At 36.2% G+C, this 26,708-nt stretch overlaps 1 protein-coding gene across 2 annotated transcripts in view; it reads left to right on the top strand.

Annotated features, from left to right (window-relative positions):
* The window catches only part of LOC127870581 (leucine-rich repeat protein SHOC-2-like), a 50,734-nt gene extending 24,552 nt beyond the window's left edge, over positions 1-26,182 (top strand). For both annotated transcript variants that reach the window (XM_052413107.1, XM_052413108.1), the window contains exons 10-18: positions 2,975-3,068; positions 5,018-5,122; positions 7,936-8,050; positions 8,732-8,856; positions 9,298-9,385; positions 9,961-10,030; positions 12,217-12,284; positions 12,671-12,840; positions 17,561-26,182. In XM_052413107.1, the coding sequence (XP_052269067.1) occupies positions 2,975-3,068; positions 5,018-5,122; positions 7,936-8,050; positions 8,732-8,856; positions 9,298-9,385; positions 9,961-10,030; positions 12,217-12,284; positions 12,671-12,840; positions 17,561-17,596 (871 nt within the window). In that variant the 3' untranslated portion in view covers positions 17,597-26,182. The remainder of the gene's footprint in view (positions 1-2,974; positions 3,069-5,017; positions 5,123-7,935; positions 8,051-8,731; positions 8,857-9,297; positions 9,386-9,960; positions 10,031-12,216; positions 12,285-12,670; positions 12,841-17,560) is intronic.
* Positions 26,183-26,708: the final 526 nt, after the last annotated feature.

Below are 26,708 nucleotides of genomic sequence, written 5' to 3'. Positions count from 1 at the left end.
TACTTGAATATTGTCATCACAATCCAACACCCTATTTACATAATAATGTATATGATTATTACATATTGTAGAGCTTAAACCCAAATTAGAAATCTGATTTTACTTCTGCTATTTTAATTAGCAGTCAAAATGCCCGCCATACTCATGCCTTCTGTCACATACAGGCTTTAAATTAAAGCCTAATTAAATGAATAAATCTACAACACTAATCGGTTGGGTCCCTACGGGTATATGCATCCACGTAAAAATCATGGCCAGTTACTTAAGACTAATGATGAAAAGCAGGTGAAATCCTCGTGGATATTGATTATTTCATGCATAAATAAATTTTCTATCGAAAAACACTTCCAAATTTTAATGTTAACGCGACGTAAAAAAACAACAACATTCGTGCTTCAAATAAAGCGTGTTCATGTATATTGCGTTGACCCACGGTCCTGATTAGATCTAGAAGCTCGCGAAAATTATGCGGGACATGTACAAACGTCACGTTATCCGCATGGAAAGCGAGGGTGTATTAAATTTTGTGCACTACGTATATACCGACACATTTATTCGCATTTGTTACAGACCCACATGTCTTGTTTAATAAGAACCAATGGGCACATATAAGCTAGAATGTTAAAATTTTGTTTTATGAGTTCAAGTGTTTTGATTCAATTGATCACTATATTTTGAAAAATAGTTTTTATTTGTTTGCATTTACTTACATAATACACTAAGAGGGATATAAAATAAAGTTGTTTACGTATGGGTACATTGGCACTATGCACGGGTGAGTTAGTTGTGTGTATGGTTATGAATTCAAAATAAATTGCGCATCGACTGGGGAATTATTTTTTAAGAGTTTTGAAACACAAAACAAGTTTACAGTATAAAACCCTAGAGTAAATCGTATTCATATTTACTGTTGGGAATGTGTTGCACGTGTTAACTTTTTGTGCGTAAATACATGTCCATAACGAAGTCATTTCATCGCTTAGGTAAACTACTGCATATGTATATACACTGCGCGCGTTCTCATTGGTTACTATCTATATAAATGTACCACTTAACTCCGCCTGCAAGACGGTGTACTAATTGCGCTTCCAGAACAGACAACTATAAAAAATGACACTCGCTTTCATATTTTGATCTAAGCCTTAATTGTTATGAGTGAATGCCCATGTATGCTAGTTGACTGGATAAGCTTTTACAACAGTCAATCATTAAAAAAAGCGATATTTTAAAAGCGTCATCGGCAACTTTATGACATGTGTAAATACTGAAGTGTTACACTGTTACAGTTATTTCATAATTTCAAAGCTATTAATAACACACCTTCAACCATTTTACTTAATTAAAAAAAAAATCGCACTATTATTTGACTTGTCGGCGTAGAATTCAAGTTCAGTTTACCAAAACTATATGATAGAAAACTATATGATAGAAAACTAAGGGAAGTAACCAAGCGGTGTCACTGTAAGAATTTACACCTGAAATGCGTAAATTGATTATAAATTGGTTTATTTTTTCTGATTTTTTTTCATCGCAATTCAGGCGATCTTTATTCAATTTTTTTATCGCCAGGGCCGAGGTTTCATCGCATTGGCGATCAGGCGATAGGGGAATTTTGCAGATTGCTTAGTGCGTTTTAAACATTTAGCATGTTGTCTGCTCTCTAATTCAAGTAGTTTTCATCAGAGCTTTACCAAACTTGGTCAGAAGTTGTATCTAGATGATGTCTAGGCCAAGTTTGAACATGGGTCATGGCAGGTCAAAAACTAGGTCACAGGGTCACTTAGTGCGTTTTGAACATTGAGAATGGTGTCTGCTCTCTAATTCAAGTAGTTTTCATCAGATCTTCACCAAACTTGGTCGCAAGTTGTATCTAGATGGTGTCTAGGTCAAGTTCAAATATGGGTTATGCCGGGTCAAAAACTAGGTCACTGGGTCACTTAGTACGTTTTACACATTCAGCATGTAATTCAAGTAGTTTTCATCCGATCTTCACCACACTTGGTCAGAAGTTGTATCTAGATGATGTGTAGGTCAAGTTCAATGCAGGGTAAAAAACCAGGCCACAGGGTCACTTAGTGCGTTATAAACATTGAGCATGGTGTCCGCTTTTTTTTGTGAAGACAACATGCAAAATATTCTGTGTCAATGCGGCGTGTGGGGGTATTTGTCACGTCTGTGACAAAGCTCTAGTTTTTTTGTTAAAAACTGACATACATATGTTAAGGCTTAGTTTTGTGTATACAATTTGCATAGTTGATGTATTGTCCAGTTTAGATATAACCAATGGGCAGGCCTTTATTGACAACACTGTAAGCCATTCAGAAAGCTGGTATATTGTTATTTGACAGAGTTGTCTTTAAAAAAATAAGTTTACAGAAAACATTTCTGTTGTAGTTTGACCTGATGAGGCTCTGTGATAAATCCATAGGAATTGTAAAGTACTATGTTAACAGTATTTTTTTATGCCCCCGAAGGAGGGCATATAGTGATTGGACTGTCCGTCCGTCTGTCAGTCACATTTTGCGTTAAGGTTTTGAAAAATGCTCATAACTTCTATGTCGCTTCAGATAGCAATTTCATATTTGGCATGCATGTGTATATGAACAAGGTCTTTCCATATGCACACAAATTTTGACCCCTGTGACCTTGACCTTGAACTTAGGGTCCGTGTTTAGGTTTCAAAATCTGCGTTGAGGTTTTGAAAAAAGCCTGTATAATTGATTAAACTCTGTTCTGTCTCGTCAAAAAAACATTCAGTTTGTTGCTGGAAACTGTTTCTGTGAATGCTTTAAATTTTTAACCATTTTGTAATAAATGCAATAACAATCTTGTTGCCGTTAACGGTTTTATTTTGTGAAAATGTGTCTTAAGAGGACCTTGACAAGTATACAAAAATCTGTTCTGTTGTGCTGTATGTATCTTCTAAGGTATGATTGTCATGTGCTTTCTACTAATGGTTCTATTATGTTTTCAGATATAATCAGCTGACGTGTGTGCCGGCATCACTAGCCAACTGTACCTTGATGGATGAGTTCAATGTGGAGGGAAATAATATATCATTACTGCCTGTAAGCATCCTAGTCTAAATCGTTCTATTTCAGCATAGAAAACCTGAAGTTTTTTGAGACACTAGAGCCTTTCCTGGGTTGCACAACTATAAACTTATTGGTGGTCTACTTGATTAGTACTTAATGACTAGAGAAGATCTTGGGATGGGGCATCCAACCTTTGACCTCCTTAAGGCTAGGCAGGTTCCATATCCCTTTCAAAAAAAAGCATTATTAATCCTACAAAATAACTATAATAAGTATTGGTAATAACCGTTCCAATATTCTAATGATAATTTTGGATATTTGAATAATATATCATTAAAATGATCTTTGCATGATTTTCAGTAAGTAGTCTTATAGTATAATATAATTGATGATAAATATTCCCAATCTGTTTGAAAGAACAATATGGATGAAAACATGGGCACGCTAAATTCAATCCAGTAACTTAGTGATAGTGATTTGACTACTTGATAATCAGGAAACAGCGTTGGTGGAGTGATACAAATGAGTAAACAGGCACTATTCATAGCCTTTCCAACGATTTTTTAAGGCATTTGATCCTATGAGGGGTTGGTCTTGGGCAGGGTTATCCCCCACCATCATTGATGTCTTGTCAGACATGCCTGCCTTTACAAGCGTATAACGTATGTACACTCATCTACAAACATTCCTTTACAAATTATGTACACTCATCCACAAACCTTCCTTTACAAACTTATGTACACTCATTTACAAACCTTCCTTTACAAGCATATGTACTCTCATGTACAAACCTTCCTTTACAAGCATATGTTCACTCATCTACAAACATTCCTTTACAAGCGTATGTACACTCATCTACAAACCTTCCTTTACAAGCATACATGTATGTTCACTCATCTACAAACCTTCCTTAACAAGTTTATGTACACTTATCTACAAACATTCCTGTACAAGTGTATGTACACTCATCTACAAACATTCCTGTCTAAAAACCTTTCTTTACAAGTGTTTGTTCACTCATCTTAAAATATATGATACATTAATGTTTTCAGTGTATCATGGATGTTTATTATGCCCCCCTTTGAAGAAGAGGGGGTATATTGTTTTGCACATGTCGGTCGGTCGGTCCATCATAGGATCATGAAACTTCATAGGTACATTGATCATGACTGGCAGATGACCCCTATTGATTTTCAGGTCACTAGGTCAAAGGTCAAGGTCACAGTGACTCGAAATAGTAAAATGGTTTCCGGATGATTACTCAAGAATGCTTACGCCTAGGATCATGAAACTTCATAGGTACATTGATCATGACTGGCAGATGACCCCTATTAATTTTCAGGTCATTAGGTCAAAGGTCAAGATCACAGTGAATCGAAACAGTAAAATGGTTTCCTGATGATAACCCAAGAATAATTAGGCCTAGGATCATGAAACTTCATAGGTACATTGATCATGACTGGCAGATGACCCCTATTGATTTTCAGGTCACTAGATCAAAGGTCGAGGTCACAGTGACAAAAAACGTATTCACACAATGGCTGCCACTACAACTGACAGCCCATATGGGGGGCATGCATGTTTTACAAACAGCCCTTGTTTTAGGAAATTAGCTTTCATAATAATAATAATTTAGGCAAACTTAAACACATAATTATGGGTTTATTATATGCAATGTGATAGATGCTGATGTAAATATTTGACAGATAATGCATTTCACAATGACAAAGACAAAATTTATATGAACTCATTGGAAAAAAAGCAAGGTTTGTTACCTTTGTGCCACTTGCAATAAATTTTTTCTATGACAAGTGGCTGTCAGTAGACCAGGTAATGTTTGAACAAATATAATATGCACATGATTTTGATGCAATCTCCCTTCAAAAACTTTGCCTACAGTGTAAACATACCAATGTGTAGAGTCCACTTTAATGCTGTTTTATGATGTCATGGTATTAAATTATTTGTTGTTATGGTTTCAGGAGGGGTTGTTATCCAGTTTGACAAGCCTGAAGGCTTTGACCGTACCTCGCAACGCATTCCATGCGTACCCAACAGGCGGGCCATCACAGTTTGTCTCTGTTGAGGTGCTGTTCCTACTACACCTCATCCTTTCTGTCATCTTTTTCATACATATCAATTTGTAGCCCAAAACAAATGCCTTTTTATTGACCATAAGCATCTTATGTTGTTTTTTGTATCTTATCAAGTTGTTAAATTAATTTTATCTATATTATAATTTACTTTAAATTTGTTTAAATTTAGAATTGCATTTATTTTACTGAGTGGACTGCACATGCCTTTCTGGTACGACACTTAAAGCATATGCGGCTCATTTTATTTTGCTCACTTCTAACATGCACAGGGCGAGCTTTGCAACCATCTTTAGTCCATCATGTGTCAACTTTTCATTAAAACAACATCTCATGATAAAAAAAATGGTTTAAAGTTTTCATTATCACATGTATATTGCTGAATTACTGTGAAACCATTATTAATCGTCAGGCATTAATTTTCATAAATTTCGTCAGTCGACCGATCGGCGAATTTAAGATCCTAACGAACAATCATGCTCTATGTTTGAACAAAAACAAACACCAAGTTGAACAATATTTTAAAACTTTACCGTAGACATGAGGCATTAAATTCCAACATAATCCATGCACACATTCACTGCTGTTTCGTAATCAAGATTAATCCGGTTTTGACACAAAGGGATGTAGATTACACAAGGTACTTAACTGACACGTGACACTTCTTTAAAACGCGTGTGCATTACAGCTGTATCGAATGCGTTGACTTCGTTTATGTAGAATGGTAATGAATTAGCGCTAATTGTTTATAACTTTATTACCCATTAGGTGCATTGTGTTTTTCAGGGGTGTTGCATATTAGCCATCACGCAGCGAATGCCGATGAAAGACAATAAACCAAATGAAAAGATGACGATGTGTGATCAACATGCGTATTTATCACAAATTAATAAAGAATATTTTAATTGCTGTTTGTTGTTTGATTGTTTGCGTTTAACCACACTTATTACTATTTTATATGTATCAATTTATTTATTTTGAATTATTGACATTATTGATTTATATACCGGTAGTTAACTTTTTAAGAACAAACACACACATAGAGTTTCTAATTTTAATGTTGATATCAGAATAAAAAAGCATTTTATTTGGAAAAAAAACACTTAACAAACTGGAACCTCTTTCGTATAACACAAACAGTTTTAAAACGGTATTGACAGCATTTTAATAAAAATCATACTAACTAGAACACGTACCCAATTGGCAATTGGCTTCGTTGTTACAAACACTCGTTAACGGTTATTCGATCCCACTTGTCCGCTAATCATAACAATGAACGTGTGAATGGCATACATTAAGAGGGTCCATTACTGTCCCTTGATAACAAAAGACTAGTTAATTGGCATGTGACAAACAGGCCCCACCTCCTGCAGTGATTCTCAAGTGTGTTCCCGCATTCGTACCACGATTTTTCGCAACTGCGATTGATCGCTAATATGTATTACACACAAATCGGATATTGACTGACGCATTTTTTAAAATTCAAAATCAGAAATCGGCGAATTTAAGTGCTGACGAAATCGTCATTTTTATAAAAATGACGAAATTTTGTGCTGTCGAAAATAAATGGTTTCACAGTAGATGTCAAGGTCTATGGTCAAAATGACAAGCAAAGTTGATGGTTATTCTCAAAGAAATTCAAACAATTTAAATCATATGTGCATTACACATATAAGAATCAACAAAAAGTTGCATGAAAGTATTGGAACGTATTAAATAGCATTATTTTTAAATACATATCAAACTGGCCCCGTAGAACTGTTTGCACTATTTATAAAGACTTATATTGTAAATAATAAAACATTTTTTTCTGAGAAAGCGCAAGGGTCAGGTAGGTTATATTTGGTGTATGACATTCAATAGTTGTCCTCTTCAAAGTTTTTTTCATATCATGCCTTTGGGGTCCAATCTTGCCGCAGTCCAAGGGTTATCTGATTCATAAAGACTTGTAAAGTAACTTACTCTAAATAATTCCTCAAAAAGCAAGGATAAAGGATAAAATATTTGGTGTGTAGATTGTTTATTGGTCTTTTGCTAGGGTCATATGATTTATATAGACTGAAATATTAAATAATTTTCCTTTTCTTCTTAGATAACAATTGTCTTTAAGCTGATATTTATATCAGATAGTGGTCCTCTACAAAAATTCAAATCATTACCCTGGGGTCTTAAGAGGCCTCACTCCAGGGTCACATAATTTCTGAATGAGTGTCTATATAAACTTGACAATATACTTATTCAAATCAAACGTGGTATGGAGGTAAAAGGTACAACTTAAATGACCAAGAATTGAACATGATTGATTGATTGCCTTTTGATTTTTCATCTACATAATAGTTTTCTGTCAAATACAAATTGTACAAATGATGAAAGGATCCTTATTTGTTGCCCTGCATCTATAAAGATTGTTCAAATTATTCCTCTCTTTTCAAAATTGGCCATGCCATATTACACAGGTGAGAGAGTGATCAAGGGCCCTTTTTGCTCTCTTGCAGTTGTGAGCTTAATTATTTGCAGACATGTCCAAGCCATTCTACTTACTGGTAATTTGGCGTCTGTGAAATGCTCTGGTAAAAAATGTTTTGCAACAAGTTATTTCTCTGTGTATCTTTTACCCATGTTAAAGACAAACTTCACACATTTCAAAAGTGTTGTTGTTTATGGTGACCAAGGCGCACAAATTCAAATTAAATTAGCATTATCTTCAGGCTTGTTTGTGATTTGTTAAAAAATCTGGATGTTTTAAGTATATTGACGCCAAACTTCAATTGTCTTAATACCCTAATTTTAAATATTGTGTATTTCAGTCGATCAACATGGAACACAACCAGATCAACAAAATTCCATATGGGATATTCTCCCAGGCAAAGTATCTCTCCAAGCTTAATATGAAGGATAATCAGCTAACCTCTCTACCTCTCGGTGAGTGACAGTTACTTCCCTATGTAAGCATTCATCAGGCAATCTCTCTCATCCATCTCTGCTATTCACGTTCTTCGTACCTTCACACACAGTTGCTGCCCTTCTTAAGGACAATCTCCTGATATTTCTGCCTCTTAATGATTGATAAGTTGCTTTGGTAACATCAGCTAACCGGTCTGTCTCTTGATGAGTCAACAGTTGTCCGCTTCGTAAGGCCTAAAGTAATCACTGTACTTTTCTATCTCAGGTGCATAAACCAGACTTCCAAAAAGCGCCAGAAAAATGTCAGACTTTCAAACAGGCAATATTTCTTCAATCTTATTGGTCACTTCCATACAATTTAAGAACATGAAAAATCACACGACTATAGCATTAGCATATTCATTTGCCCCGATGTAAGTTTGATTAATAAAGTTGAATATAGGATTTAGTATGAAGTTTTTGACGATCAGACCAATTCTTTGTTAATAAATATTACCAAGACCAACAATGTTTTGAGTGAGTCTGATATTTATTGACCAAAATTTTGTCTTGTCAGATTATTTTTATTCACATATGTTTATAAAGAGGTTATTAGCTTAACTGGCTCTTAAGAATAAGGCAACTGGGCAAGAATGTTTGCGCTGGAATTTGCACGCAGATTGTAATAATATGCATAATGAAATGTACTGCTGCCTTCAGATATCGCCCAATGGACGAATATGGTAGAGTTGAATCTCGGCACGAACCAACTCACTCGTATCCCAGATGATATTCAGAACCTTGAGAAGTTGGAGGTCCTAATACTTAGTAATAACTTATTAAAGGTAAGTGGTGTGACCTGATCATTTGGTAGGAAACTATCAGCTTAGATGTCGCCATGGAATATATTTGCAATTTTATCAATCTACATGGATAGTAAGGATTAATGCCTATTTTAGATACTTAACACCAAAAAAAAAGAATGTTAATACATGTCTCTGATACTTGTTGAACAGAAAGAAAAAGATTAATCTGTAATCACCAGATAATAATAGAATGGCATTAGTTTTTAAATTAATTTGGAACAGTCTGTTGTGTGTTTAATTTGGGTCCAAAGGGTGTAGGCTAGTTTGGAAGCTAAATTAATTGGTAAACATTTAATATAGATGTTAAATTACTTGCCATAATCAATGCTTGAGTGTAAATACATTGTAATTATAATTTTCATTTGAGGAACACCCATTTCAAGTTAAGATATTCATGAATGTTGAATTGTGTATTTACAGAGGCTTCCAGCTTCAATAGGAAACTTAAAGAAGTTACAAGTTCTAGACTTAGAAGAAAATAAATTGGAGTCTCTTCCACAAGAAATAGGTAAAATGGTTTGGCAAAAAATATAAAGTAATGCATGTGATGGAAATGTGATTTGATGATTTTAGTGAAATTTTTACCATTTACTTTGAGAAAAACAACATGGTTAATGGGTCATTTGGAAATAGGAATGTTATTTTTGAAAATATAAATGAATTTTCTATAGTTTTATTCCTTCAATGCTCTTTTATGAAAGACATTCATCGACATTAAACAATGTCCCTGAGAATTATGTCAGTATACCAGGGATAAAAGACGCACAAGAAGTGAAGAAAACTAAGTGGTTCATTGTATGCATGTAACAACAAGCTATCAACAATGCAATTCGTTCAGACCAATTCTGGGAAAAAGTATGGGCTAAATTTAAACATAAAATTGTTGCAATTGGGAAATATTTTGTAGCTTATTTCAAATTTCTAGATCATCTTCAAATTTGACCTTATTAAATAGTCTAACAAAAAATCTTGGCATCCACATGATTTATTTTGAATGGAATGTTGAAAAACATTCTTTAAACCTACAGAACATAAATTATGTGCTGAAAACATGTAATGATTGAAATATGATTTGATTTTCAGGTCAACTCCGCGAACTTAGACGACTTGTTGTCCAAACAAATCAGTTGACATCCTTGCCTCGGGCTATTGGGTAAACACATGTTCTCTACTGAATTGTTTTAGCTCACTAAAGCAATGTCATATGCTTATGGTGTGTATTTGTGATTTCCTTTTGTTTGTCGTCCATTGTTTGCAGTCTTCTTTGACCTTGTGAACTCTCAAGAGGCAAATAAATTGCTCAATGTTAATAACGTCAGAAAGTTAAATGTCATGTTAAAAACTGGGTCATTCATGGTCAAAACTAGGTCATTTGGTCGAAGATAAAAAGAAACCCAAACCATTATAAATCTTGGTCAGAACATTGGCTCTTGGCAGAGTTAGCAAATTGTTGCTGTTTGTTGAAAACATGGCTGCCCAGCAGTGCTCCAGCCAGGATTCAAAAAAGCCATGGTGGACATTTCTAAACAGGGCCCTTTTACATGCACTTTTAATTTTGGCGTTATAAAACATATATGCATTTCAACACTTACGTCTATATCATATTAATTTATCAGTTAGACTAAATAAATTATATTGTATAATTTGTTATTACCTTTTTGTCATTGTACATTGTACACTGCCAATATATTTTTTAGATCATCTGCACACAACACAACAGATTTTTCAATTCAAACATGACTACCAGGTGCCCAGTCAGTATTTCTAATAATGCTATAGTAAAACCTTGTGGACTCTCTAGAAGTCCCATTTACAGTCGATCCTTCATGACACTTTGACTTTGTCGGGTAATTTTTTATCATGAATCTTGGCTGAATTTTGGAAATGGTTCGGGTTCTTTAACATGGCAGCCAAGAGTGGAAGAGTTTTTCTTAAATGGCTTTAGTGAAACCTTTTAACGCTCTAATGGCCACATTTATGGGCCAATCTTCATGCAACTTGGTCAGAACCCTTTCTTCAAATGAAATATTGGCTGAGTAACTTGGTCAGACAACTTTCTTTAGATGAAATATTGGCTGAGTAGCTTGGTCGGAACACTTTCTTCAAATGAAATATTGGCTGAGTAACTTGGTCAGAACACTTTCTTCCAATGAAATATTGGCTGAGTAACTTGGTCAGAACACTTTCTTCCAATGAAATATTGGCTGAGTAACTTGGTCAGAACACTTTCTTCAAATGAAATATTGGCTGAGTAACTTGGTCAGAACACTTTCTTCAAATGAAATATTGGCTGAGTAACTTGGTCAGAACACTTTCTTCAAATGAAATATTGGCTGAGTAACTTGGTCAGAACACTTTCTTCAAATGAAATATTGGCTGAGTAACTTGGTCAGAACACTTTCTTCAAATGAAATATTGGCAGAGTAACTTGGTCATGAGAGCTCACTTACGAAATGTGGTGTGAATATTTATAAAAAATGATGTCATTTCTTAGTTCATAACTAGGCCATGTGGGGTCAATCACTACGTCATTGCTGAAGGGAAAGAAAAACCAACATATGATCTTGGTTCTGTTTTGAAGGGAATAAGGACCTTTTTGTAATAAAAAGTAACATTATAAACTGGAAAGTATAATTGCTGGTGTGATTGCACTAAATGTTCATATTGATCACCATGTGAATTTCTGCAATGGGCTATTTTAAGACTTTGTTTGATAGATGTGGAGCTATGAGACAACTATCAAATTTGTGGGCATACATGTTCTGCTGACACATGTTCTTTTGAAGATGGTCTTCACATGTCTGGCTCAAATTCATGTTTAATAAAATAAATCAGTCTTAATGTGTTGTGTGCACATTAGACAAGGTGCTGTTTTCTCAAGTGTTTTCCTGTCCTATCTATAACAATAAGCTAAAGCTAAGTTTTCCCTGTTGCCACAATGTTTGCATTGTTAATATTGTCAAGACAATGTTAACGGACCATGCTCTATGAAAAGGGGGTTTTATGCATGTGCACAAAGTGTCGTCTCAGATTTGCTTGTGCGGATTGCTAATGGCAATTATTGTCCTAATAAGGGACGACACTTTGCCGCTTTTATTGTATTTTTCTTAAAAACATTGAATGAAAATTGTGTGTCAAACCATCCCATGAATGCCATTATGTCTTATTAGCATACTTTAAAATGGTGTCAAACCATCCCATGAATGCCATTATGTCTTATTAGCATACTTTAAAATGTTTATTTTTTACCGCTGATAAAAGAACCTTTATGCCTATTGTTCTTGAGAAAAAAAAAGAGAAATCAGGTTGGGGTAACGGAAACAATGTTTGCTGTTTCAGGTGTCTAAGTAACTTGCAGTATTTAGGTGCTGGGGAAAACCACCTCTCTTCCATACCAACAGAAATAGGTAAGTGAATGTTTTGTTAAACAAATTTTGATTTGTTTATTCGTAATAGGAAAGGGAAAGTTATGATAAAAACGGGTAAATTCAGTGTTATAATGTTATAATGAATTTAATTTTTAACCAAGTTTGAAAATTATTGTGCGCTGTTTTACTAGTAATATGGTTTTGGTTTCTTTTGCTGAGAAAAAATGCCTGTAAGTCAAATTCTGAAGCATTTAGAGCAAGATATATTGTTGATTTCGTTTTAATTCAGTATCTAAAAGCAGACTATTTAGGTATTGAAATATCAGAATAAATAAGGCCTAAATACCAGGCTGCATTTATATGAACAAAATGTTGTTTTGTTTAAAACAAATGCTGTCATAAAAAATACTAATTTTCGTGAGCAGGTGCTTTGGAAAGTCTAGAATCGCTATATATCAATGACAACGCTGAGCTCCATTCGTTGCCATTTGAGCTGGCACTGTGTTACAACCTGCAGATCATGAGTATTGAGAACTGCCCACTTAGTAAGCTGCCAGCAGAGATTGTAGCACGAGGACCATCATTAGTCATACAGGTAGGGCTGTGTAGCTCGCGGACCATCATTAGTCATACAGGTACGGCTGTGCAGCTAGAGGACCATCATTAGTCATACAGGTAGGGCTGTATAGCACGAGGACCATCATTAGTCATACAGTTAGGGCTGTGTAGCTCGCGGACCATCATTAGTCATACAGGTAGGGCTGTGTAGCGAGAGGACCATCATTAGTCATACAGGTAGGGCTGTTGGCACGAGGACCATCATTAGTCATACAGGTAGGGCTGTGTAGCTAGAGGACCATCATTAGTCATACAGGTAGGGCTGTGTAGCAAGAGGACCATCATTAGTCATACAGGTAGGGCTGTGTACCTAGAGGACCATCATTAGTCATACAGGTAGGGCTGTATAGCACGAGGACCATCATTAGTCATACAGGTAGGGCTGTGTAGCTAGAGGACCATCATTAGTCATACAGGTAGGGCTGTGTAGCAAGAGGACCATCATTAGTCATACAGGTAGGGCTGTGTAGCGATAGGACCATTATTAGTCATACAGGTAGGGCTGTGTACCTAGAGGACCATCATTAGTCATACAGGTACGGCTGTGTAGCTAGAAGACCATCATAAGTCATACAGGTAGGGCTGTGTAGCAAGAAGACCATCATTAGTCATACAGGTAGGGCTGTGTAGCTAGAGGACCATCATTAGTCATACAGGTAGGGCTGTGTAGCTCGCGGACCATCATTAGCCTTACAAGTAGGGCTGTGTAGCTAGAGGACCTTCATTAGTCTTACAGGTAGGGCTGTGTAGCTAGAGGACCATCATTAGTCATACAGGTAGGGCTGTGTAGGGAGAGGACCATCATTAGTCATACAGGTAGGGCTGTGTAGGGAGAGGACCATCATTAGTCATGCAGGTAGGGCTGTGTAGCAAGAGGACCATCATAAGTCATACAGGTAGGGCTGTGTAGGGAGAGGACCATCATTAGTCATACAGGTAGGGCTGTGTAGCGAGAGGACCATCATTAGTCATACAGGTAGGGCTGTGTAGCAAGAGGACCATCATTAGTCATACAGGTAGGGCTGTGTAGCTAGAGGACCATCATTAGTCATACAGGTAGGGCTGTGTAGCGAGAGGACCATCATTAGTCATACAGGTAGGGCTGTGTAGCTAGAGGACCATCATTAGTCATACAGGTAAAGCTGTGTAGCTAGAGGACCATCATTAGTCATACAGGTAGGGCTGTGTAGCTAGAGGACCATCATTAGTCTTACAGGTAGGGCTGTGTAGCTAGAGGACCATCATTAGTCATACAGGTAGGGCTTTGTAGCGAGAAGACCATCATTAGTCATACAGGTAGGGCTGTGTAGCGAAAGGAACATCATTAGTCAGACAGGTAGGGCTTTGTAGCTAGAGGACCATCATTAGTCATACAGGTAGGGCTGTGCAGCTAGAGGAACATCATTAGTCATACAGGTAGGGCTGTGTAGCTAGAGGACCATCATTAATCATACAGGTAGGGCTGTGTAGCAAGAGGACCATCATTAGTCATTCAGTTAGGGCTGTGTAGCAAGAGGACCATCATTAGTCATACAGGTAAGGCTGTGTAGCTACAGGACCATCATTAGTCATACAGGTAGGGCTGTGTAGCTAGAGGGCCATCATAAGTCATACAGGTAGGGCTGTGTAGCTAGAGGACCATCATTAGTCATACAGGTAGGGCTGTGTAGCTAGAGGACCATCATTATTCATACAGGTAGGGCTGTGTAGCTAGAGGACCATCATTAGTTATACAGGTAGGGCTGTGTAGCTAGAGGACCATCGTTAGTCATACGGGTAGGGCTGTGTAGCGAGAGGACCATCACTAGTCATATAGCTGGGGCTGTCTAGCGAGAGGACCATCATTAGTCATACAGGTGGGGCTGTGTAGCGCGAGGACCATCATTAGTCATACAGGTAGGGCTGTGTAGCTAGAGGACCATCATTAGTCATACAGGTAGGGCTGTGTAGCTAGAGGACCATCATTAGTCATACAGGTAGGGCTGTGTAGCTAGAGGACCATCATTAGTCATACATGTAGGGCTGTGTAGCTAGAGGACCATCATTAGTCATACAGGTAGGGCTGTGTAGCTAGAGGACCATCATAAGTCATACAGGTATGGCTGTGTAGCTAGAGAACCATCATAAGTCATACAGGTAGGGCTGTGTAGCTCGCGGACCATCATTAGTCATACATGTAGGGCTGTGTAGCTAGAGGACCATCTTTAGTCATACAGGTAGGGCTGTGTAGCGAGAGGACCATCATTAGTCATACAGGTAGGGCTGTGTAGCTAGAGGACCATCAATAGTCATACAGGTAGGGCTGTGTAGCTAGAGGACCATCATTAGTCATACAGGTAGGGCTGTGTAGCGAGAGGACCATCATTAGTCTTACAGGTAGGGCTGTGTAGCTAGAGGACCATCATTAGTCATACAGGTAGGGCTGTGTAGCGAGAGGACCATTATTAGGCATACAGGTAGGGCTGTGTAGCTAGAGGACTATCAATAGTCATACAGGTAGGGCTGTGTAGGTAGAGGACCATCATTAGTCTTACAGGTAGGGCTGTGTAGCTAGAGGCCATCATAAGTCATACAGGTAGGGCTGTGTAGGGAGAGGACCATCACTAGTCATACAGGTGGAGCTGTGTAGCTAGAGGACCATCATTAGTCATACAGGTAGGGCTGTGTAGCAAGAGGACCATCATTAGTCATACAGGTAGGGCTGTGTAGCTAGAGGACCATCATTAGTCATACAGGTAAGTCTGTGTAGCTAGAGGACCATCATTAGTCATTCAGGTAGGGCTGTGTAGCTAGAGGACCATCATTAGTCATACAGGTAGGGCTGTGTAGCGAGAGGACCATTATTAGGCATACAGGTAGGGCTGTGTAGCGAGAGGACCATTATTAGGCATACAGGTAGGGCTGTGTAGCTAAAGGACCATCATTAGTCATACAGGTAGGGCTGTGTAGCTAGAGGACCATTATTAGGCATACAGGTAGGGCTGTGTAGCTAGAGGACCATCATTAGTCATACAGGTAGGGCTGTGTAGCTAGAGGACCATTATTAGGCATACAGGTAGGGCTGTGTAGCTAGAGGACCATCATTTGGTTGTATTCTTTAAGTTAAGTAGTCATAGATCATGAAGAAGTCCTTCTTAGCAGTTGGCAAGGTTATGTTGAACAGGTTTCCAAACATGATAAATATTTGTTAAACACACATATATTGAGTACAGTGAAAACTGACCTAATGGTCACTTAACAATAACGGTCAACCGCAGATAGTGGTCAGTTTTGATTCCCCCACCCCCCTCCCCCCCCACGCATCGGTTGGGTTGTTCGAGTCGCGAAAAGTAAAAACACAGCACATCATTTGTCCATCTCTCTTGCGGGTAAAGCATCTGATAGCGGTAATTGCATTTGATATGATAAAAGCGACCCTCTGTGAGTAAACAAATAATAGGGTGTTGAGAAGGTTTGTTTTCTGGGGATAATTATGGGAGTATCGTCAAAATAAAATATGTCAGAGTTTGTCTCACCATTATTATTAAATTTGCCTTTTGATTGCATGAAACAGGTGAAATTATCATTAACAATGTTTATAAGTAGCAATTATCAGCTGCAGGCATAACGAATGAGCGCGTGACAAAGTCAATTGATCTTTATTGCTGATAACGTGTTAAAAACAGCATTAAGCCAGCGCGTGTTTTTATAAGAAGGCGATAAAAGGATTAGTGATCGTCTATAAAGGCAAAACAAACATTTACTTGCAAAATTTATCACAAACTTTCGGCATTTATGAAAGAGGATTTGTTCATGTTTGTATTTTGTATGAGGTTGTTGTAATGAATATGCTGTTTGTGTGATGTTTGCGTTCGAATACATTTTTAGAATATTTTGGCATCTTTTTCTTTGGATAAGAACGGTACCGATACACCGTACTTTTGGTATATGACAGCAAATCCGCTTTTTATACTTGTTTGGATGTGACGTCAATGGCACGTTAAATCAATTGATAAGATATTATTCTGTTTTATTCAATGTAAGTTTGCTATGCTATTATACTGAATTATCAGCATTGAGCCTTTTTGTCCCCTACCAGTGAAACCGGAGGGGACTTATGGTTTGCGCTCTGTCTGTCAGTCAGTCTGTCAAACTTTTCTGGATCCTGCGATAACTTTAAAAGTTCTTCATATTTTTTCATGAAACTTGAAACATGGATATGTGGTAATATGAAGATAATGCATGTCATTTCAGTTTGTTACTACGTTAAGAATTCTGGTTGCTATGGCAACAAATAGACTAGAAATATTGCTGGAAATGGTAGATCCTGCGATAACTGTAAAAGTTCTTCATATTTTTCATGAAACTTGAAACTTGGATAGATGGCAATATGGAGATTATGCACGTCATTGCATTTTGTTCCTACGTCAAAATTTTAGTTTGTTATGGCAACAAATAGACTAGCATATTGCTGAAAATGGTGGAGTTTCACCGGTAGGGGACTTATATTGCTTGGCAATAGTCTTGTTTCACACTGTATGCAAACGACTGAGTGGGGTAACGAAGTAGCAATACTAAAACTGACCAACCATAAAAAATTGTGATCCAAAAACAACGGTCACCTGTGGACAACATCCACTTTGGTCATTTCCCTTGACTGACCGCTGTTCTCAGTTTTAACTGTATATTATAGCAAGTCTGCATGTTCCTTGTTTCAGTTTTTGAAGATGAATGGACAGTATTGCCAAATGTGATGTGATGGAAGGTATCAAGCAAAGTGTGACAGACAGTATTGCCAAATGTGATGTGATGGAAGGTATCAAGCAAAGTGTTATTAAAACAGGTTAGAACCACAACCCAAACTAATGCAGGGAAACAACTATTTAAGCTTCTGTGTGAAACTTTGTTGTTACACCTTCATAAGAACAGTCAAAGATTCTTAGTGAAATATTTAATATAGTGTCTTAAATTTATCATAAGTAATAAGTGGTCATAGTTTGTGTTGTTGTGACCTACATAAATTTGTAGGGAGTAGTACGGTTTAATGGCTTTTTTGTCTTCTGAATTTTTGCGATATTTTTTATTTATCACCGTGCTAAAAATTACATGTGTAATCTATTATGAACATTTTAAATGTTTGATTTTTAGCTCACCTGATTGCTCAGGTGAGCTTTTGTGACCGGTCTTTGTCCGTCGTAAGTCCGTCCGTCCGTCCGTTAACATTTGCTCGTAAACACTCTAGAGGCCACATTTCTTGTCCCATCTATATGAAACTTGGTCAGAAGCTTTGTCCCAATGAAATCTCGGCCAAGTTCGAAACTGGGTTGTGCCGGGTCAAAAACTAGGTTACTAGGTCAAAAAAAAGAAAAACCTTGTAAACACTGTAGAAGTCACATTTCATGCCCAATCTTCATGTTACTTTGTCAAAATGTTTGTCTTAATGATATCTTGGTTGAGTTCAAAAGTGGTTCCGATACGTTGAAAAACATGTCCGCCAGTGGGCGGGGCAGTTTTCCTTATTTGGCTATAGAGAAACCTTGTAAACACTCTAGAAGTCACAATTTTTGCCCAATCATCATGAAAGTTGGTCAAAACATTGGTTCAATTGATGTCTCGGACGAGTTCGAAAATGGTCGAGATCGGTGAAAAAACATGGCCGCCAATGGGCGAGGCATTTTTCTCTATATGTATAAAGTGGCAGTTTTCCCTATTTGGCTATAGAGAAACCTTGTAAACACTCTAGAAGTCACAATTTTTGCCCAATCATCATGAAAGTTGGTCAAAACATTGGTTTTATTGATATCTCGGACAAGTTTAAAAATGGTCGGGATCGGTGAAAAAACATGGCCGCCTGTGGGCGGGGCATTTTTCTCTATGTATATAGTGAAAACATGTGAACACAGTAGAAGTCACATTTTTGGCCCAATTTTCATAAAAATTTGCTCAGAACATTCGTTTTCTTGATACGAGAGTTGAGTTCAAAAATAGTTCTGGTCAGTTGAATAACATGGCTGCTGGGAGGTGGGCAGTTTTCTTATTATGCCCCCCCCCCCTTTCGAAGAAGAGGGGGGATATTGTTTTGCTCATGTCGGTCCGTCCGTCCACCAGATAGTTTCCGGATGATAACTCAAGAGTGCTTATGCCAAGGATCATGAAACTCTGTAGGTACATTGATCATGACTTGCAGATGACTCCTATTGATTTTCAGGTCACTAGGTCAAAGGTCAGGATCACGATTACCCGAAATAGTAAAATGGTTTCCGGATGATAACTCAAGAACACTTATGCCTGGGATCATGAAACTTCATAGATACATTGATCATGACTCGCAGATGACCCCTATTTATTTTCAGGTCAAAGGTCAAGGTCACGGTGGCCCAAAGCAGTAAAATGGTTTCCGGATGATAACTCAAGAACGCCTATGCCTAGGATCATGAAACTTCATAGATACATTAATCATGACTCACAGATAACCCCTATAGATTTTCAGGTCACTAGGTCAAAGGTCAAGGTCAGGATTACCCGAAATAGTAAAATGGTTTCCGGATGATAACTCAAGAACGCTTAGGCCTAGGATCATGAAACTTCATAGGTACATTGATCATAACTCGTAGATGACCCCTATTGATTTTCAGGTCACTAGGTCAAAGGTCAAGGTCACGATGACCCGAAATAATAAAATGGTTTCCGGATGATAACTCAAGAATGCTTAGGCCTAGGAGCATGAAACTTCATAGGTACATTAATCATGACTCTTAGATGACCCCTATTGATTTTCAGGTCACTAGGTCAAAGGTCAAGGTCACAGTGACCCGAAATAGTAGAATGGTTTCCAGATGATAACTCAAGAACGCTTATGCCTAGGATCATGAAACTTCATAGGCACATTGATCATGACTCGAAGATGACCCCTATTTATTTTCAGGTCACTAGGTCAAAGGTCAAGGTCACGGTGACCTGAAATAGTAAAATGGTTTCTGGATAATAACTCAAGAACGCTTATGCCTAGGTATAATGATCATGACTCGCAGATGACCCCTATTCAGGTCACTAGGTCAAAGGTCAAGGTCACAGTGCCAAAAAATGTATTCACACAATGGCTGTCAAGGTCACGGTGACTCAACTTAGAAAAATCGTTTCCGGATGATAACTCAAGAATGCTTACGCCTAGGATCATGAAACTTCATAGGTACATTGATCATGACTCGCAGATGAAATAATGATGGAACTTGACCAGGATGTTTGTCTGGACAATATCTAGGTCAAGTTTGACATTTGGTAAAGATTGAATGAACCGACTCCTCTCAGGTGAGCAAACTAGGGCAATATTGGCCCTCTTGTTGGTATATTTGGCAGGATAGAAACGGGAACATTTGTAACATATTTTAAATTTAGGGTAAATTTAAAATTTAGAAAATTAATAGTGTTTGCACCTAACATTGTTTATTTCTTAAAACACAATGTATTTCTTTACCTTAACTCATGTATTTGATTTCTGTGACAGAAACATTTCCCTGAATTGGTCCAATATTTTTTTGAAGAGGGAAAATATTTTAATGCTGGTGTCTTTAAATTTAAAAAATATTTTGTTATCAAGTATTTAACAAAAGCTTTATACTGCAATACTGCAAAAGCTGTATTTTAACTTGTGTGCATTGTTAAAATGATTCCTATCACAAACATCTCATATTTTGCTGTTTGACAGCTGCATCAGCTGAAGTATGTAAATCTGTGGCTTCATTGTCGTAGGTTGTGTGTTTTTTATGCCCCCCGGGTAGGGTTGCATATAGCAGTTGAACTGTCAGTCCGTTAGTCTGTCTGTGTGTCCGTCCGAAAACTTTAACATCGGCCATAACTTTTGCAATATTGAAGATAGCAACTTTGCATGCATGTGTATCTGTTGAAGCTGCACATTTTGAGTGGTGAAAGGTCAAGGTCATCTTTCAAGGTCAAGAGTAAAAAAATACAATCCAAGGGAAGTAATAAGCTTGAAAAGGGAGATAATTTCTAAACCTGCCAAATGATATATTGAATGAAATTTATTTCAAAGCGCCTAAATAGGGGGCATTGTGTTTCAGACAAACACATCTCTTGTTTATTATTAATGCAGATCTTTCATGAAAATTCTTCTTGGTTTATTCATATGCATTGAAATTCTACTCATTCTTGGCACTGTCTATGGTATTTTATTGAAAATTATATCTGCATGGAAGTATCTTAATTGTTAATGTTTCACTGTTTGAGAGTTGAGAAGGAAACTGTTGTTAGTGTTTAATATTTCCACATTAGATAACACAGTTTTACACTCATCAGGTCTACTACTTTCACCCTCAATCTTAGAGTTGATGATTAACTTGGCAAGTGGCAGAGATTGACACCCTCGCATATTTTTTACTATCCCACATCTCTGGTGTGTCTTATTGGGTGCAATTTTTCAAGGTGGTTAGGCATTTGATCAGGTTCGTTAACTATTTTTTGTTAGTGATAAAATATGTAAAAATCACCCATGAAATAAAAAATAAATTACAGAAAATAAATTGAAATAGACATGAAAGTTCAGTCTGTTAATATATCAAATCAAAAGATATTTTACTACCTGTATATGGTATCTTTATGACATTTTTTCGGTTACTTTATCTTGTTGCCTATCTTGTTGATTTCAGAGCTAATTTTGAAACTAAACAATGAAAAAAAAAAAAGCATGTCAGTTTTCGCGAAAGCTTCTTAAGAAAGACGTTCATTAGACATGTTCAGAAAACATGCTGGTCCAACTGTTAATTTTGAAGTTAAAGACTGCCAGACAAGAAATTTTGCAAAGAGAAAATTGGCATTTCATGGGTGTCAAAGATTCACGTTGGTTATTGTGTTCTACGTCTGTTTGAAATTTCAGCCTACTCAATGTCATCCATGATTGAAGCCATTTTGTATTTGAATCTTGACTCATTACTCTCTCATTATTGATATGTACGTGGGGAACTGAATGAACATATTTTTAACATACAAAAAATATATTAGCTAGTCTGTGGGAAAACCTGGTTTCATGCATGAGCAAAAAGAATAGTCCCATTTTAGCCTGTGCAGTCTACACAGGCTGATCTTGGACTTTATTTTCCGCTTTTATGTCATTTTCCTTCAAGGAGTCTCTACATAACGTAATTCCAGTCCTGTGCAGAGTGTGTACCCAATATAAAAATAATGTAAACATTTATATTGAAAATAAAACATAGTGGGACATTATTCCAAAACTTATGTAGACCTTTTGGTGAAAAAAATGCAGAGCTTTGTCTTTAGTTGTGCTATTTGATCTAGTCATATTTTGTCAAAACTTTGATATTCATTTACAAGAACAGCCAAGATACTCAAATAAAAAATGGTGCTCATTAGATTCTTGTTTAGTAATGTTTCATTATCTGACACATCTTGTATTCAAATCCATGCTTATGTGTTTCCTCTTTCACACATATTATGAAAAAACACTTTCATCTTGTATGTTTGATTGAAATGATATCAGTTGGTTTCATATTTCAAGTTTGTTTCTCTTTTGTTAATATTATTGTCCCCTACCGGTTTCATCGGAGGGGACTTATGGTTTTCGCTCTGTGTGTCCGTCAGTCTGTCACACCTTACTGGATCCTGCGATAACTTTAAAAGTGATTTTTTCATGAAACTTGAAACTTGGATAGATGGTAATATTGACATTATGCATGTCATTTCATTTTGTTCCTACGTCAAGAATTCTGGTTGCTATGGCAACACATAGACTAAAAATACTGCTGGAAATGGTGGATCCTGCACACTTTTCTGGATCCTGTGATAACTATAAAAGTTCTTCATATGTTTTCATCAAATTTGAAACATGGTTAAATGGCAATATGGACATTATGCATGTTATTTAATGTTCTTGGTACGTCAAAAATTCTGGTTGCTATGGCAAGTTATAAAAAAATAAATTCTGACATAGGTGGAGCCGGCAGGGGACATGTATTGCTTGGCAATAGTCTTGTTGACTTGTTACTATTATAAGTACAGATATTTTAGTGCTGTTTCATATTTGTTTAACACTTCTTGATTTTGTGTACTCTTATTTTGATAACTTTTATGTTATGTTAATTTCATAAAGAAATGTCCCTGGAAAACCTTAGTGATGTACTGTTCTTAAATCTGTTGCAGATATTCATTTTTGTATGGTAAATTTAGATTATAAAAATGTATCAAATAGACCTATATTTGCAATCAACATGTATGCCATGGAAGCATTTTGAACTCGCTTTGTCAATATGGAATACGCCTAACAATCAGGACGTCTTATATTTGATAAAATCTCTTGGAGCTTTATTACAATCTACTAGGAAACAAATCAGTCTAGGATGCAATCAAGCAAACATGAAAAGTTTTAAACTAAAATTAACAAATGTCTCCTGTTAGATATAAGGTTGGTTATGCCTGCAGCTGCATCTCCTAATTTGTAAAGCCATGTGTTATCAAGCAATTGGCTTTAATGGAAAGATTTTAGGTCAGGAATGAATACTGACAGCTTGCTTCAAGTAAAACTTAGCAATGACAATTAAGTTAATTTAATTGTTACAAGTTTTACATACAAGTGTTAAAGTGGTATTTTCAGTGTTGAAGAAATTCCATAGTGCTAGTGTTAAAAATATATTTTTTTCAGACATTATTGTTATATATATTTGTCACATGTAAATTATGTTCATGTTAGGTCAATTTATAGTTGGTTTTATTATTGTCATGTTGATTCTGAAGAAGGTACGCTAATATGCTTCAATCTAATGCTGTTTTTTTCCCATATTACAAATAACTGCCAATATTTTCTGACAACATCATATTTCTGTATACATAACTACATTTATCTAAAAATATGTTTATATTTTGTAGAATTGGGCATTGTTTTGTGAATTGTAAAAGCATTTTATGTAGTGTCTTTGTTATGCATGATAGAAAAAATATATACAAAAAATATTCTAATAATGTTAAAAAATGTTTCAAAGTCCTATTATGAAAACTTCCAATGTGGGAGGGAGGTGGCATCTATGTAAACAATGTCTGCTCAGTACTCAGTTCAAATCATATCATAATTAAACTTGGGGATAATGTTTGTGGTCATAAAATCACAACAAAGTTCAATAAATAGCACAATATAATGATGGACATCAGAAAAGTGGCAGTTTAAAATATAAAATAATGGTCAAAAAAACCTTGTCCGATCTGTAATAGTTTTATTTGCATCATCAAACATGGTGACAGTAGGAATGGGCCTCTTATCTGAAACAAGATATTCAGCCAGGATCACGTGAATCAATACTGAATTATGACCTTGAGATATCCAAAATGTGCTTAATGTCCTCTTCTTTCTATGAGTTGTTTTTTGCCTGAACAACTTTAATTTGGCATGAACCGATCTTGTTGTCACTTCAGATATATCAAATTGAACAAATGACAATATATACAATGACAATATATATTTAGGGTTACTTGGGTCAAGGTCATTGATATAAAATGTAATCAGCTCAATTCAATATTATATAAATAAAATATCCCTTTCCCATTCAGAAGCAAATTGAAAATGGCTATGTGAAAACAGCATAAAACCAGCCTGCAAGTAACTGGCAGTCTGTTCAGGTGTAATGCAGTTTGCTGCTAATCAGTAACTTAGAGTTGGAAATGATGTATTTAAAACTTGAATCTAGTAAAAAAGGTCTTCAATAAATAAAATTAAACTTGCTTAGGGACTACAAATGTGTCAAAATATGTATCTAAGTGGTATAGGATGAAGTTATATTGAGGTATTGCATTCAAATTGTGTGCTAGTCAGTGCAAAGGTTACAAGAGATCTGATTGAGATATTATGCTGAAATTGTATGTATAGGTAGCTTACTTGCACACCCAACTTGAGTTGGCACATTAATTATTGTAACTTTACAGAAGACCTGGTTTCATAAATAGTATTATTTATTATTTTTTGGCCATCATTTATGCTACAAAAAAACACAATTTGTCACAGATTCATGCAACACAGACCTTAAAACCGGTATTTTGTGACAAGTTGGAACTTTTTTTTAGGTGCACACTACATAAATAATTTTACTTAATGGTTCATGAATTTTAAGGTATTTTAGTATCTCAAGTTGTTAAAAATACTGATAGAAAACAAATAATGTTAAGAAGGAAAAAAGGCTCACATTAATACACATATATTGATCAAATGAAATGTACAAGGAAGATTTTACTAGCCATGGAACAGTATTCAAAATGACACTGTACTCTTTGTGATGGATCTTATTAGACATTGGGTTGTTGGTCTAAACAGACTTAATAAAAGCCATAAGTATAATTGTTATCTTGTACTGAAAATCCTACTGCTATGGCTCCTCATAATAAATCTTTAGTTTGTAAGCACCAGTAATATTGAATAGTGCATCATTTCTGCATGTGAAATTTTACATGTGGGTTTGGTGAGCGTGTTATGACGTTTCTCAGACGTATATAGTACACAATTGTGTGCGCACTGTTTGATATTTTATGTAATATATGTATAATTTGTATGAGCACTTATATAAATTACTTTTGTAGATTTTTGTTTTCTTGTAATTTGGCAACTGTCTTTGTGTTTGGTGTTGCCAATTGACAGATAGTATGTGGTAAAATGTTCAAATACCTGCTTGTTACCATTAATGCATAATACATTTTGTTGATCATTTTAGGATGCAATTATTTCTTACTTATGTTAACATTTGTCCTTGTCAATGTCTTTAAGTTCAGGAGACTTTAGTCATTGTTGATTTATTAGGGAGTGAACTATTTTCATGATCATAGTCGATCACGATAGCTAACACTAGTTCATTGAGAATTCAATGTTGTCTTCATTGAGAAGACTTTATGTCGGTATATCAAGGTACTAGACTTGCTGCTTAATATACTTTGTGCAGGTTTGTGCACTTTATATTTTATTTTTAGGTTAAACAAGTTTATAACAAAACACACAAATACAAACAAAATATCAGTTTCTGACCAGAAATGTAAATGTTTTATTTACACTACATGGTATTGCCATTAATTGATTTAATGTGCATCATACCAAAAAGGTAAGCTATGCCATATCTCTACTGATAGAATTTTAAACTTTATATTGTAGGTACTTTTCAACAGATGTTTGAGAGATCATGCAAAATGTAACACATATGTTACAGCATTCAATGTGCTATTTACATGGATATTGATAGAGATGTAGTGGTGGAGACCGCTAGGTCTCACCATGTCATGTTGTTGTTTTTGTTGTACAAGTCTTCGTACTGATTTAAAATAAAAACATTGCAAATCTTTTATGCCAGTGTATGTTCTTTTCAAATTATTGCGCATACATGTGCGGATAAGTCATATTCCCAAATTGTCAGTGAACTTATAAAAATTGTTTCACAAATTTCAAAAATAATAGTTCCCATGTAACACTTCATTATGATATTTCCGATTAGCAAAACAATATCAAGATGTGCCTTTGGAGAAACATACAGGCATTTGCTTTTTGTTTTTCTATATTTTGGGATTTACCTTAAATGACTTGTTTGATATAACATGAATAATGCTTTCTAATTATCCGCTTCAACAGGCGGACGGATATAAAATTGACATCCATCCAGGGGGGGGGGGGGGGGGGTATCAGTTCAACAAATTTGCTTGTTCAGGTCTAAATTCTTGGTTAACCCAACATGATGTGTTATATTTATGGGACCTATTTCTAGGGACTAAGGGCATTTAAGCTGCAAGCCTGTTACACACAATACCAAAAGGCATCAATGAATACTACTGTACCAGAACAATTGACATGACGCCTGGACGATGATCGCTCCGCCC

The sequence above is a fragment of the Dreissena polymorpha genome, chromosome 1, assembly GCF_020536995.1.
Source record: "Dreissena polymorpha isolate Duluth1 chromosome 1, UMN_Dpol_1.0, whole genome shotgun sequence".
Taxonomy (NCBI): Eukaryota; Metazoa; Mollusca; class Bivalvia; order Myida; family Dreissenidae; genus Dreissena; species Dreissena polymorpha.
The sequence above is the reverse complement of the archived record's forward strand: the minus strand, read 5'-3'. Positions and strand labels throughout refer to the sequence as shown.